General features: G+C 38.8%; 1 protein-coding gene across 2 annotated transcripts in view; it reads left to right on the top strand.

The window, feature by feature from the left end:
* The window catches only part of PCSK5 (proprotein convertase subtilisin/kexin type 5), a 451,875-nt gene that overhangs the window by 286,130 nt on the left and 150,998 nt on the right, over window positions 1–14,747 (top strand). For both annotated transcript variants that reach the window (XM_068551986.1, XM_068551985.1), the window contains exons 14-16: window positions 3,128–3,271; window positions 7,312–7,414; window positions 8,989–9,182. In XM_068551986.1, the coding sequence (XP_068408087.1) occupies window positions 3,128–3,271; window positions 7,312–7,414; window positions 8,989–9,182 (441 nt within the window). The remainder of the gene's footprint in view (window positions 1–3,127; window positions 3,272–7,311; window positions 7,415–8,988; window positions 9,183–14,747) is intronic.

Raw genomic sequence — 14,747 nt, 5'->3', positions numbered from 1 at the left:
TCAATTTATTTCATCAATTTCTTATAGTTTTCAGTGTGCAGATCTCTCACTTTCTTGGTTAAATTTATTCCTAGGTATTTTATTCTTTTGATGCAGTTGTAAATAGGATTGCTTTCTTAATTTCTCTGATAGTTCATCATTAGTGTAAAGAAATGCAACAGATTTTTGTATACTGATTTTGTATCTTGAAACTTTTCTGAATTTGTTGCTTAGTTCTAAGTTTTTTGGTGGAGTCTATATATAATATCATGTCATCTCACAAATAGTAACAGTTTTACCTCTTCCTTTCTAACTTGGATGCCTTTTACTTCTTTTTCCTGCCTACATCCTTGTTCCTGATTTATTATGTTGATGTATGTTCCCTCTATAACCACTTTGTTGAGAGTCTTTTTCATAAATGGACGTTGGATTTTGTCAATGCTTTTTTGCATCTATTGAGAAATTATATGAGTTTTAGCCTTCATTTTGTTACTGTGTCAAATCACATTGATTTACAGATGTTGAAACATCCTTTCATCCCTGGAATAAATCCCATTTGATCATGATGTATGATCCTTTTAATGTATTGTTGTATTCAGTTTGCTAATATTTTGTCGAGGATTTTTGCATCTATGTTTATCAGGGATTTTCTTTTCTTGTGTCATCCTTGTCTGGTTTTATATCAGGGTAATACTGGCCTCATAAAATGAGTTTGAAAGTATTCCTTCCTATTCTATTTTTTGGAAGAGCTTGAGAAGGATTGGTATTAATTCTTCTTTAACTGTTTGGTAGAATTCACCAGTGAAGGTGTCTAATCCTGGACATTCCTTTGTTGGGAAGTTTTTGATTATTGATCCTTATAGTAATTGGTCTGTTCAAATCTTCAATTTCTTCATGATTCAGTCTTGGTAGAGTGTATGTTTCTAGGAATTTATCCATTTCTTATAGGTCCTCCAATTTGTTGGGTATAATTGCTGATAGTAGTCTTTTATGATCCTTTGTAATTCTCTGGTATCAGTTAAAATGTCTCCTCTTTCATTTCTGATTTTGAGTCTTCTCTCTCTTCTTCTTGGTGAGGCTACGTAAAGGTTTGTCAATTTTGTTCAGAGTCCTAGGGGACCCGTGAGCCTAAGCCACACTGGCCACCAGAGCCAGCAACCTAGAGGTGTCCCCTAGGTGCCAGCTGAGAGTACAGGCTCCTTTCTTGTTGGTACCAGCAAGCTGGAGCAGGCCAAGGGAGAACACACAGATGGCTCCAGTGAGCCTCCATCTTTGGACAGTATTCAGTAGGCCCTTTTCTATATGTTAAATTAGATGCCTGACCCTCGGCCAGTGCTTTAAGATAAGCAAATAAGCCTTTTTCTCAGAAAGTCTGGGTGCTTTTCAGTCGACTGCCTCTGCACAGCACCCTGGAGTGAGAGTCCACGCAGGTGAGCTCTTTAAGAACTGCTCAGTTCACTATGGTCTTGTGGACCCAAGCCCCTTTGGGTTTCAAAGCTACATGGTTTGGGGGCTCATCTCTCAGGTGCAGGTCTTAAAAGTTGTGGTACCCAATGTGGGGCTCAAACCTTTCACTCCTTGGGGAGAAGCTGGGGGTTTTTGAGTCCCCTCTCGATTGTGGGTTGTAGCACTGGGGGGGGTGGGGTTTATGGTAAGATGCATCTAAGCCTCTCCTACCCATTTTGATCTGGGGTTTCCTTATTTGCCTGATGCGTAGGAGCCACTCAGTTAGTTTGGGGTTTTTTTTCCAGAGGAAATTGTTCCATATGTGGCTACACATTCAGCGAGTTTATGGGAAGCAGTGAATTCAGGATCTTCCTATATTACCATCTTAAATCAGAACGCCCAAATAGATTTTGATATCAGTCTGTCCTTTTACGGCCCTTGGGAAAATTACCAACCTCTGTGCCTCAGTTTCCTCATCTATATATTGGGAATACAAGTACCTATTTCCCAGTTGTTGAGACCACTGAATGGAATAAAACTTACTTAGCGTATAGTAAGCACTTATAGAAAATAAGCATCAATTTGATGGTGATTATAGATGCTAATAGATGAATTAGCGGACACCTGAAATTCATCACCCTCTGGGCTGCGACAGAGCCCAACCCTAACCTTGCCTGGATTCTCTGTATTAGGCCAAGGTGAGGAGGAGATCTAAGGTGGGGGGAGGGGTACCCGACCTTCCTGCCAGCATATTTCCACGTTTTTTATGGTTTTGTCTTAATAACTTTTATTTAAGATTCATATTAAAAAAGGAACCAAATTAAGCTTAATGGCCAGTAGACAGTTGTTTTCTGTTTACATTTTGCATTAAAGACTTTAGTTTTATAAAGCTAAGAAATAAATGTATAAATAAGGACTAAACTAAAGCAAATGTTCCTTGAAAGCCTACCATCCGAAGGAGGTAAAACAATTCCCTCACATCTCCAAGCACCCTGGACCAGAAAATGCTCTATGACAGCACTGCCTAGTAGAACATTCTGCCAGTGGTAGAAATGTTTCCTGTATCTGTGCTGTTCATCATAGTGGCCACTAGCCACATATAGGCTACTGAGCACTTGAAATGTGGTCTGAGGAACTGAAGTTTTAAATTTTAGTTAATTTAAATGGAAATATCCAAATGGATCTAGTGGCTATCATTAGACAGCACGTGTCTACAGGATAATGTAGTGATGTATTCTTAACATTTCAGGTGGAACAAAGTAGTTGTTTTCATCTTTTTTTGATAAACAAGTCAGATAATGCCAACAGTTTTTTAAAATTTATGTAAGACCTTTATCCCTAGAAATAGAAGGCCTTCTGTAAAATTCTGGGATTCTCTTAAATATCCATAATTTGAAACTCAGCCCTTGATCCAGAAATCTGAGATGTGTTTGTTTCTCACACACACAAAAAAATGCTGATTCAATTAAGATGTATCCTACGTTTGGTGCTCAGTAAATATGTGGTATGTGAATTATTAAATAGTTAACTCTGCAAGCATTGGAAAATGCATTTCTAGCCCTGTATCTGATGCAACGATTCATATGAATCTGTTTCCCACAATTCTTCTACTCTTGCTTTTTCCTCAGTGAGAAGGAATTAAAGAAATTATAAAGCTAAAGAGGGAATGTTTGGTCATGATATGCTTTCATTATTTCCCAAGGTAAATTGAAAGAATGGTCTTTGGTTCTCTATGGCACCTCCGTGCAGCCATACTCACCCACCAATGAGTTTCCTAAAGTGGAACGTGTCCGGTATAGCCGCGTTGAAGACCCCACTGATGACTATGGGACAGAGGATTATGCAGGTGAGCTGGCTTCCAATGGGGAGGCAGGCTAAGGAAAGAAAGCTCATGCATCATTCCCCCAAAGAGATAAACTTCTACTCATATTCTGATATATTTTATTTCGTCTTCCTTTCTATCCCTTAAATACTGGTATGTGTACATTCAAGTATTCAAATATTCATGTTTTTTTCTTCAAAGCTAAAATCACACTGTATATAGAACATTCATATTCTTTTTTTTCCCATTACAGGTATCATTAAGAGCATATTTCCCTGTTGTCAAGTATCCTTAGAACACATATTTAAAAGGCAGCATAATAGTCCATCCTGTGATTGTACTGTAATATATTTAATCCATAACCTGGGATGTGTAGTTTGCTTAGAGTTTTATACTATTTTAAATAAGGTTTCAATGAATACCATTATCAGTTTTTGACTATATCTTTGACTATGTCTTTAAAATAGAGTTCTAAGAATTACTGCATCAAAGGGAATCATCTGTTTTAGGGCTTGGATATGGTTTGTCATGTTGCTTTCCAGACAAGATATACCAATCTGCACTGTGACCACTGTGTGAGTGTTTACTACACTCATTCCTGCACGTTAAGTGGAAAGAAAAAAGTAAAAAAAGAAGGAAAAGAAGATGTTGTTTAAATTTTTATAGCTTTGATTGCTAGTAAATCTAAACATTTTTTCCTTTGTGTTCTCTGATTGAAATATGTCTTTCACTCACTTTTCTATTCAAAGTGGCAGCAATTTTCTTATTTATAAAAACTCTTTGTATGTTATTGATTCTCACATTGTCTCATATTTGCTGAAAACATTTTCTCTGTTATCACTTGCTTCCGAAATATACTTTTTGTTTTGTGTTGTTTTGAGAGAAAAAGGAAATTGGAGAGCATAGTTTATAGTTTCAGATAACATTTGTAATTTCTTTTTTTTAACAGAATGTTTATTCTTTAAAATCAATCAGCTAAATATTCACATGGATTATTTTTTTGTAATCTTTGATTTTTAATATATATTGTGAAGTGAAGTTCTGTCTTTATTTTCCAAACAAACAGACTAACATCAATAACTGAGTTGCCATCCTTTCTTTTATTAGTTTAGGATGTTTCCTTTATAACAGTATGGTAAGTTCTTATACCAGGTCTCTTCTGGTACCACCTTTTCCGATTTACCAATCTAATAATTCTTGATCCAGTAGCACCCACACTGTGTCTTAATATCTGTTGAACGTCTACTACTTGTTCTCATAGCAATTCTTAAATCCCCCTTTTAAAAATCTCATTGAAATTTAGTTCGAATTTACATGCAATCTCATGGGAAGAACTGTTTTTACGATATACAGTCTTTCCATCCAAAACATAGACCATGTCCCATTTTACTGAAATCTTTTAATTTTATGTAGTGTTATTCCTAAGTATTTTGGGTCTTGTTGCTACTGTCGTGGAAAATATGCCATATTTTCTAACTATTATATGCTGGTATCAGGGATATCTGTTGGCTATTGTGTGTTTATCTTACATCTGGCCATTTTGCTTAACTTTATTAATTTGTATGTTTTAGAGTTGATTTTCTGGGGCAGTTAGGTACTGTAGCCATATCATCTGCAAATTATTTTTTCTCTTTCCCAGTGTATTTCTGATTCTTGTCTTGTTGCATTGGCTACCACTTCCAGCAGCATTCAGTCCTTCTGGGATATGATATATAACACTTAATGAACAAAGCTTCTCCTAATGGAAAACTGTTTGTAAATAGCAGTTTAACATACCTTTAGACAGGAACTATTTTTTTTTCTTGCAGCTCAGCTCTCTAAGATTCTTTTCCATTAATCACTTTAACAGAGTATTTTAAATAAATATGCATTTGGTTCCTTTTATTCTAAATAGGTGGTATCCCTGTGTCAATAATAAGCTTAGAGAATTCAGACCAACTGAGCTAACCAGAACTAGATTGTATTCAATTTTTGTCTTATTTTGCTTATAACAACATTACTACTGATGTTATAACCAGCAAACCATTTTGTCTTCTCTGATGGGAGAAAGCATATCTAAAAACATAAATGGAGTATAATTAATAGTAGTATATTACTATGTGCCTTACGGTATGTTTCCAATTCAAATTTTGGTAATGTTAAAATTCTGAACAGTTAAACATCTTTGTGGGTTTTCTCACTACATCTCCAAAATGTCCACATTGGCGCTTGTGAGAGAACAAAGACAATTATTTCATTATTACGCAGCAACCTAACCTGCTAAATTGCATCTGGGACAGTTTAAGATTATGAAAGAAACAGCACAGCATATGAACTTGCCATACACAGCTCTTTGGCACATATCAAGAATAAGTGGTTTGGGTTTTTTTTTTTTAATTGTAGAAATCATCTGGTGAAAATTTAGGGCCACCCATGATTCCTTTTCTTCGGAGCTGTGATTTTCACCTTCATTAAGAAGTCAGCCTCTCTAGAGGCACAGATGGCATTATCATAACCAGATCCCTGTACTGTTTCATCGAATTCCAGGGACTGTGGGACCCACAGCCGGGTGCACTTCAACCCTTACACAGCAGAGACACTCTCTCCTCATGTACCATAGCAGTCAGCTAAAATGTTCCAAGTTGCACTAGCTGTGGAATTTAAAGACCAATTTTAAGGCTTTTGGGAAAATAGAGATAAACAGTGCTGTCAAATGACTCATGATTAATCAGAAATATACTTCAAGTCTGCAGCATTTTGAAATAACTCATTTCCATTCAGATCCAAAGGTCACGATTTACTACCTCTAAGCAGGAGACCTGGACTAAGAATAAGAAGCAGGACCTCTGTTGATCCCAACTCTCTTAGCCATATGATACTGGACAAGCCACTGTAACTCTTGGAAAATCGTTTTTATCTGTCAAATGACAGTGTTTGACTGACTACTAGATTTTTCTCTAAGTCATTCCTCCCCACTTCTACCATTTTATGTTTCAATTCAGTAACTGTAGAACATAGTCCTACAATGACTAAAGGAGACCAAGTTTCAACAGAAGTAATAAGGCCTTTTGATTAAAATAAGTATGGCTCAAGACATTTCTGGTACCCTTGACTTACTTTTTGTGCATTTCATGCACCATGTTTATTGCTAGTTAAAATCATATGAGTTTTCAATGGAAAGAGCTTGAAGATTATGAGACCAAATCTCTCAAAATATGGAAAACAAGAAAAAAGGGAGTTAGTTAGTCAAGCAAGCAAAATATCTATAACTAGCCCATGTCATTAGAAAACTTTCCATCAATCACAAAATAGCTCCATCTTTCTGGCATTTTTTTCTGCCTGTGCATTCTTTCTAGCTCTTTACCAAAGAATACACAGCAAGAGAGATTAGGAACCTTCATCCCAGGTCTGGAATTCTTTAAGCTTGCTTGCATCTTTAAAATGTGTGTGTAATTTTCTTTTGTTGCGTTGCCCATTGGCCTATGGGTAGGATGCAATTTTAAATCTATTATCTGTGCCTGAAGTACCTGCTTTGTAATCCAAAATGAGATGCTGATAAAATTGTGCCAGATGCCATAATGATGTTTCTTGCTGGCTCCAGTATCTCAGAGGTATTCAGTGGCTTTAATGACCTTGCATGAGAGAGACAATCTGGTCAGGGCATTGAATAATAACCCTGTTTTCCTTTCTGTCAACAGCTTAAATTCTCATTTTTCTATCCGACATTTTTATCATTATGCATATTTAATTGCAATCAGTTTTTTTCTAGTTGCTGCAATGGCATTGTTCTTTTGAATTCTGAATTGTCTTCTCCCACAAGGCAACCATACGTGTGCTTTGAAGACCAGGCCCTGACTAGGATTTACATGCTTGATACTTAGGTAATTGAGGTTTTCCCAAAAAAAGAGTTCACTCTGGGCTTACAGCCACATTGAACATTACTCCAGCTCCACCTCACTCCATTAGAAACTCTTAAAGAAAACTCTCACTGCCTAAGGGAGAAAAACGCCTATTTATAATTCAAGGTAAAGCTTACCTGCTTTAAAATCATTTTTTCCAAGTGTTGTTCTGATTTCTTTTGGAAGGTCCCTGTGACCCTGAGTGCAGTGAGGTAGGCTGTGATGGGCCAGGACCGGACCACTGCAATGACTGTTTGCACTACTACTACAAGCTGAAAAACAACACCAGGTAAGAGAGAAGCCACATCAGACCCCCTGAAGCACGCCCCCTGGTGTTCCTGGGAGCTCCCACAGGGTCACCACGGGCAGCGTGTTCCATGTTCTCCCACCAGGACCGAAGCCCAGAAGAGATGCTGCTGCGCCCCCACCACCCCGTCCCCCCACCTCGTTGCATCATTCAGAACGGTGAAACTGATACTGAATTACAAAACATCAAATGGACCTGTAGGCTAGGAAACTGCAAACGTCTTTTCTCACACTTCAAAGGATGAGGGGGAGGGACTAGCTATGCACATGCCTGGTCTTCCCCTCTAGACCTTTCTATCCCGTTGATGTTTGATGCCACAGCTGCATTTGCCCTTCATGCAAATGCCAGTACACAAGCCAAATGGATGCTTTCCCGAATTCCCCAAAGTGTAAGCCCTCCACGTGGCAAAGCTGCTGGCCCCTGCACGTTCTCACTACTCCACTCTGGGCACTGAGGCGGGCCTGCTTGGTCCCTGTGCTTCTGAGCCCCTGGCTTCCGACTCAAGCAGATATGTACCCACAGGGAGGGCCATGGAACAGTGACTGCCCATAAGAGGCCGTGCTCTTCCAGGCGTGTCTCTCACATCCCTACCACCTCCCCCTCCTCTTTCAGGAGGAAACTCATAGGGAGCCGACTTAACGGTGCATCCACACCCTAGACACCCAGGCGTGGTCCTGTTCCTGTCACATCCACGCTGGAATTTCAATTCCTTAAAGGGAATATAAAATTAAAGTTTAAAAATGTCTAAAAAAATTTTTTTTTAATTAAAAAAAATAAATCCCTTAAAGGGAAAGCCCCTTGGCTACCTCAGCCCCTCTCATTAGCTCCTAGACTTAGCAAATGCCTGATGTTTAATTGGTACTCAGTAAGTACTTGTTAAATGAATACATAAAGCCCAGACCTTCAGTTATGGGCAAGCAAGGTAGTCATTTTTTTGTTTATCATAAACAACATACATTTAAATACTTTTTTTTTTTTTTTTTTGGCCACACTGCACAGCTTGCAGGATCTCAGTTCCCCAACCAGGGACTGAACCCAGGCCACAGCAGTGAAAGCCCGGAATCGTAACCACTAGGGAACTCCCTAAATATATTTATATTAATTTAGACAGTAGCATACAACCACCATCACCCTCACCACCCATACACACAGGATTCATATGACAAACACAACAATAGAAGTAACCCCTTATTAGGGACTTTTTGCATAAAATCATGGTTTGCACATGTTTTCCCTTCAACCCAACAGCACAACCTTCTTGGTGAGACTCAGTTTCTAACCATCATCCCCTTTAAAAGCTAGACCCGAACTGGAAGACGGTTTGGACCGAGACATGCCTTACTTGGTGGACTTGGTATTATGTAACTGCAGTGCTACGTCAGCACCCTACATAGGAGAAGGCTTTAACCAACAGAATTTGGCCTTTTGGATGTGGTGTTACCATCATGGTTAGAAAGGATTTTGAGAGTGAGGACAGCTATGTGCTCAGCACCTCACTCACTCAGGACTGAACCTCTGGTGACACTGCCCTTCTTTCTTATTATTCCACAATGCAGAATCTGTGTCTCCAGCTGCCCCTCTGGCCACTACCACGCCGACAAGAAGCGATGCAGAAAGTGTGCCCCCAACTGCGAGTCCTGCTTTGGGAGCCACGGGGACCAGTGCCTGTCCTGTAAATATGGATACTTCCTGAATGAGGAAACGAACAGTTGTGTCACTCACTGCCCTGATGGATCGTATCAGGACACCAGTGAGTTGATTCCAAAATTTGGTTTTTAGAGAGGAAATGTAAGGTTTTCACTTGATTGATCTTGGGAGGGATAGTCCTCCTCCATGAAATCTGGGCCTTGCTTAACATCAAACAGAATCTAGCCAGTTTTTAAGAGAACACTTTACAATTGTTTTGTGAAAATGAATTTGTAGAAAAATTTGCAAAAAAATAATTTACGTAAAAATGCCTATAACTAACTGAATCTGGGGATGAGCCCGAGGACCCCTTGAAGCAGTGACTTGCTAGGAGGACCCACAAGACTCAGTATATCATTGTACTCAGGAACTCACAATTATGACTTATTACAGTAAAAGGATACAGAGTAAAATCAGCAAAGGGAAAAGGCACATGGGACAAAGTCTGGAGGAAACCAGGTGCAAGTTTTCAAGAGTTTTCATCCAATGGAGTGACACAGGATACATTTCATTCCCCCAGCAACAATTTGTGACAACATGTATGAAATGTCATCTACCAGGGAACCTCCCTAGAGTCTCAGGACCTGGGGTTGTTATTGGGGTCTGGTTATCAAGGCACCCTGTGCCTGGCACATACCAAAATTCCAGACTCCTAGAAGGAAAGCTGGTATTCAGTGCAAACCATATTGTTTGTACAAACTGTTTAGGCTCCATGAGCCACTCTTATCAGGGTGGCGGGAAACTTCATAAAATCCAACTTCCCAGATGTCAGCCATGGGCCAGCCTTATAAGGATAGCAGCCAGGCCTGCTCTTTTCTGCACACTAAGCAAAGGAAGCAGGCCCCTATATGATATCAACAAGGTTAAAAACGTGACTTTCATGTAAATAGAGAATGGAAATATGTCAACAACTTACTTAACCCATTAATGAGGAAAACTACAAGGTGATAAGTGGGTTCAAAGACTATCAGGTATCTTAGTCCACCAGGAAAGGCAAAATGAAGTCCATTTGCTGAGTTAGAGACAAAACTGAATAATATCCTGCATGGCAATACAATTAGAATTTTGGGGGGTTATTTTTTCAAATGGACAGAAATCATTTGGAACTTTATCAAACAAAAATCTGTGAATTAACATGTGGCTTCACAGAATGTGGGCCCTAATCAAATGTCATTAGTGAACAGACAAAGGTACATTGCCTAGAGAATTCCATAATCCTTGGGCACACCTCTTTGTGACAGTGTTCTGGTATGGCCCTGACAAGGGCTGCAGGTATCTTTTGCTTTATTTCTGAGCTCTGGATAATTTGTCTGAACAAGAGTTTTTTTTTAAAAAAAAAAAAAAAAAAAACCAGGAAAGAATTTTGAAGTGGATACTTTTGCTACTTAACAAGTCAAATTCACTCTTGATTCAAAGGCAGGCTTTTCTCCATGAGGGAGAGGGGGCTCTTGGCTTACCCTTTAGAGCAATGGGGAGGGGTTCCCCAGTAGTTTTTATTTTCCCCAAAATTCGGAACATAAGCTGCAATGTGACGAAGAAAGGGAAAAATGAGAATGGGGAGGGGACATAAGGGATCAGAAATAAGTAGTAGTCCTTGAAGAAAAAATTCAAAATTCAATCAGGAAGGCTGAGCCTTGGAAAAGATGCCAGGAGAGGTCACAAGCCACCACCGCCACCACCCTCCCAGACCCCAGGAGTGGTCATGAGCTGCCTAAGCCACCATGGTGCACTCTGGGGGTGCACCTGAGCTGCCACCGCCACCAAGAACCCCAGGAGTGGCACCAGCCATCACATCTGCACACCCCATATTAAGGGGCTAATGATCAGCACATGCTGAGGAAAGAGGCAACAGGCATCTCTACTAAAAACAGCCCTCACACCAAATATATTAAACCCACACAAGCTACACAGGGATGCCCCCACATATAAATAGCCCTCCAAGACCACAGTAGATAATTGTTTCTCCTAAACTCACAGAGTAAGAGAAATACAAGTAAATAAAGTAGGGGAGGAACCACTCCCAGTTAAAAGACCAAGATAATTCCCCTGAAAGAACAAACAATGAAACAGACCTCTTCAGTCTAATAGACACCAATTTCAAAAAGGAGATGATAATGAAAACACTGAAGGAATTAAGAAAGGCTATCAACAGAAATGCAGAGTACTGTAAAAAGGAATTAGAAACTATAAATAGGAACCAAGAAAAATTAGAAAACTCATTTGCAGAGACAAAACTGAGCTAAAGGCATGAACAGCAGAATGAATAATGCAGAAGAATGAGTAAGTGACCTGGAAGATAGAATAATGGAAATCACCCAATCAGGACAGCAGACAGAAAGCCAAATGAAGGGAAAAAAATGAAAGCAATATAAGAGACCTATGGGATAATATACAAGCAGGCCAATCTATGCATAATAGGGATTCCAGAAGGGGAAGAAAGAGAAAAGGGGATCAAAAATGTAATTGAAGAAATTATGGCTGAAAACTTCCCAAACCTAAAAAAGGAAACAGATATCCAGGTACAGGAAGCACAGAGGGTCCGAAACAAGATAAGCCCAAAGAGACCTACACCAAGACATATTATAATAAAAATGGCAAAAGTTAAAGAGAGGATTGTAAAGGCAGCAAGAGAAAAACAAAGAGTTAATTACAAGGGAACACCCATAAGGCTATCAGCTGATTTCTCTAAAGAAACACTGCAGGCCAGAAGGGAGTGGCAAGATATATTCAAAGTCCTGAAAGGGAAAAATCTGCAACCTAGGATACTCTACCCAGCAAGATTATCATTTAGAAAAGAAGGAGAGAGAAAGAATTTCTCAGACAAGCAAAAACTAAAGAATACAGCAATACTAAACCAATCCCAAAAGAAATATTGAAAGGTCTTCTCTAAATAGAAAAGAACTAAAACTCTATAGGAAAGAGAAAATCACAGCTGGAAAGTAAATCACTTAAATAAGCCAGACACAGATTTTTTTAAAGATCAAATAATTTCTGTGAAAGTGATGATAACCACAATGAACAGCAAAAGGATGAAGATGTAAAAGAAGACATCAAAATCATAAAATGAGGGCTTCCCTGGTGGCGCGGTGGTTGAGAATCTGCCTGCCAATGCAGGGGACACGGGTTCGAGCCCTGGTCTGGGAAGATCCCACATGCCGCGGAGCAACTAGGCCCGTGAGCCACAATTACTGAGCCTGCGAGTCTGGAGCCTGTGCTCCGCAACAAGAAGAGACCGTGATAGTGAGAGGCCCGCGCACCGCGATGAAGAGTGGCCCCCACTTGCCACAACTAGAGAAAGCCCTCCCACAGAAGCAAAGACCCAACACAGCCATAAATAAATAAATAAAAATTAAAAAAAAAAAACATCATAAAATGTGGGGAAGGAGAGTAAAAAATGTAGATTTTTTTCCTCCTATAATGTGTTTGAGCCTATATGACTCCCAGTCTAAGGCAAGTAGATATAGGAAGGGGTTAACATACTTGAAAAACAGGCTAAGCACAAATCAAAAACATACAATAGATTCACAAAAGCCAAAAAGAAGAGAACAAAAGTATAATACAAGAGAAAATTATCAAACCACAAAAGGAAAAACAAAAAGAAAGGGACAAAAAAGAAATATAAAGTCAATGGGAAAACAAGGTTTAAAGTGGCAGTGAATACATATCTGTCAATAATTACCTTAAATGTCAATGGACTAAATGCTCCAATCAAAAGGCAGAGTGGCAGATTGGATAAAAAACAGGAGCCTACAGTATGCCACCTACAAGAGATCCACTTTAGGGCAAAGGACGCACGTAAATTGAAAGTGAGGAGATGGGAAAAGATATTTAATGCAAATGGAAATGACAAGAAAACAGGGGTCACAATACTCATATCAGACAAAATAGACTTTAAAACAAAGGCCATAAAGAAAGATAAAGAAGGACACTGTATAATGATAAAAGGACCAATACAAGTAGAGGATGGAACACTTGTCAACATATATGCATCTAATATAGGAGTACACAAAGACATAAAACAAATACTAACACACATAAAAGGAGAAACTGACAGGAATACAATAATAGTAGGAGACTTTAACATCCCACTCACATCAATGGACAGATCTTCTAGACAGAGAATCAATAAGGCAACCGAGATCCTAAATGATACAATAGAACAGTTAGACTTAATTGATATTTTCAGGACATTACATTAAAAAAAACCAGAATACACATTATTTTCAGGTACACATAGAACGTTCTCTAGGACTGACTACATACTAGGGCACAAAACAAGCCTCAACAAATTTAACAGTATAGAAATTATCTCAAGCATCGTTTCTGACCACAATGGCATGAAATTAACCACAGGAAAAGAAATTAGAGAAAAATGATGAAATGGAGACTAAACAACATGCTACTAAAAAACTAATGGGTCGGGACTTCCCTGGTGGCGCAGTGGTTAAGAATCCGCCTGCCAATGCAGGGGACACGGGTTCGAGCCCTGGTCCGGGAAGATCCCATATGCCACAGAGCAACTGAGCCCGTGCGCCACAACTACTGAGCCTGTGCTCTAGAACTTGTGAGCCACAACTACTGAGCAAGTGTGCTACACCTACTAAAGCCTGTGCGCCTAGAGCCCAGGCTCCACAACAAGAGAAACCACCGCAATGAGAAGCCCGCGCACCGCAATGAAGAGTAGCCCCCACTCGCGGCAACTAGAGAAAGCCCACATGCAGTAACAAAGCCCCAACGCAGCCAAAAATAAATAATTAAAAAAAAAAAAAAACTAATGGGTCAACAATGAAATCAAAGAGGAAATTTAAAAATACCTTGAAACAAATGACAATAAAAACAACCATACAAAATCTATGAGATGCAAAAAAGGAGTTCTTAAAATTCATAATGACACAGACCTTCCTCAAAAAACAAGAAAAATCTCAAATAACAACCTAACCTACCATTTAAAAGAATCAGGAAAAGAACAAACAAAACAAAGTCAGCAGAAGGAAGTAAATAATAAAGATCAGAGAGGAAATAAATAAAATAGAGATTAAAAAATAATAGAAAAAAATCAATAAAACCAAGAGCTGGTTCTTTGAAAGGATAAACAAGACTGACAAACTTCTGGCCAGGCTCACGAAGAAGAAAAGAGAGAGAACCCAAATAAGCAAAATAAGAAATGAAAAAGGAGACACAACAACTGATATCACAAAAATACAAAAAATCATAAGGCAATACTATGAACAATTATATGCCAACAAATTCTACAACCTAGAAGAAATGGACAACTTTCTAGAAACACAGAGCTCACCAAAATTGAATCAAGAAGAAGTAGATAATTTAAACAGACTGATCACTAGAAGTGCAATAGAATCTGTAATCTAAAAACTGCCTACAAACAAAAGTCCAGGACAGATGGCTTCACAGGTGAATTCTACCAAACATACAAAGAAGAATTTAATACTGATCCTTCTCAAACTCTTCCAAAAAAATTGAAGAGGAGGGAACACTCCCAAAGATATTCTATGAAGTCACCATCACCATGATACCAATAAAAGACAAAGGCACTGCCAAAAAAGAAAATTACAGGCCGATATCTTTGATTAATATAGATGCAAAATTTTTCAACAAAATATTAGCAAAA

Source organism: Eschrichtius robustus, chromosome 10 (genome assembly GCF_028021215.1).
Source record: "Eschrichtius robustus isolate mEscRob2 chromosome 10, mEscRob2.pri, whole genome shotgun sequence".
Lineage (NCBI taxonomy): Eukaryota > Metazoa > Chordata > Mammalia > Artiodactyla > Eschrichtiidae > Eschrichtius > Eschrichtius robustus.
This window is presented reverse-complemented; position numbering and strand designations above follow the sequence as displayed.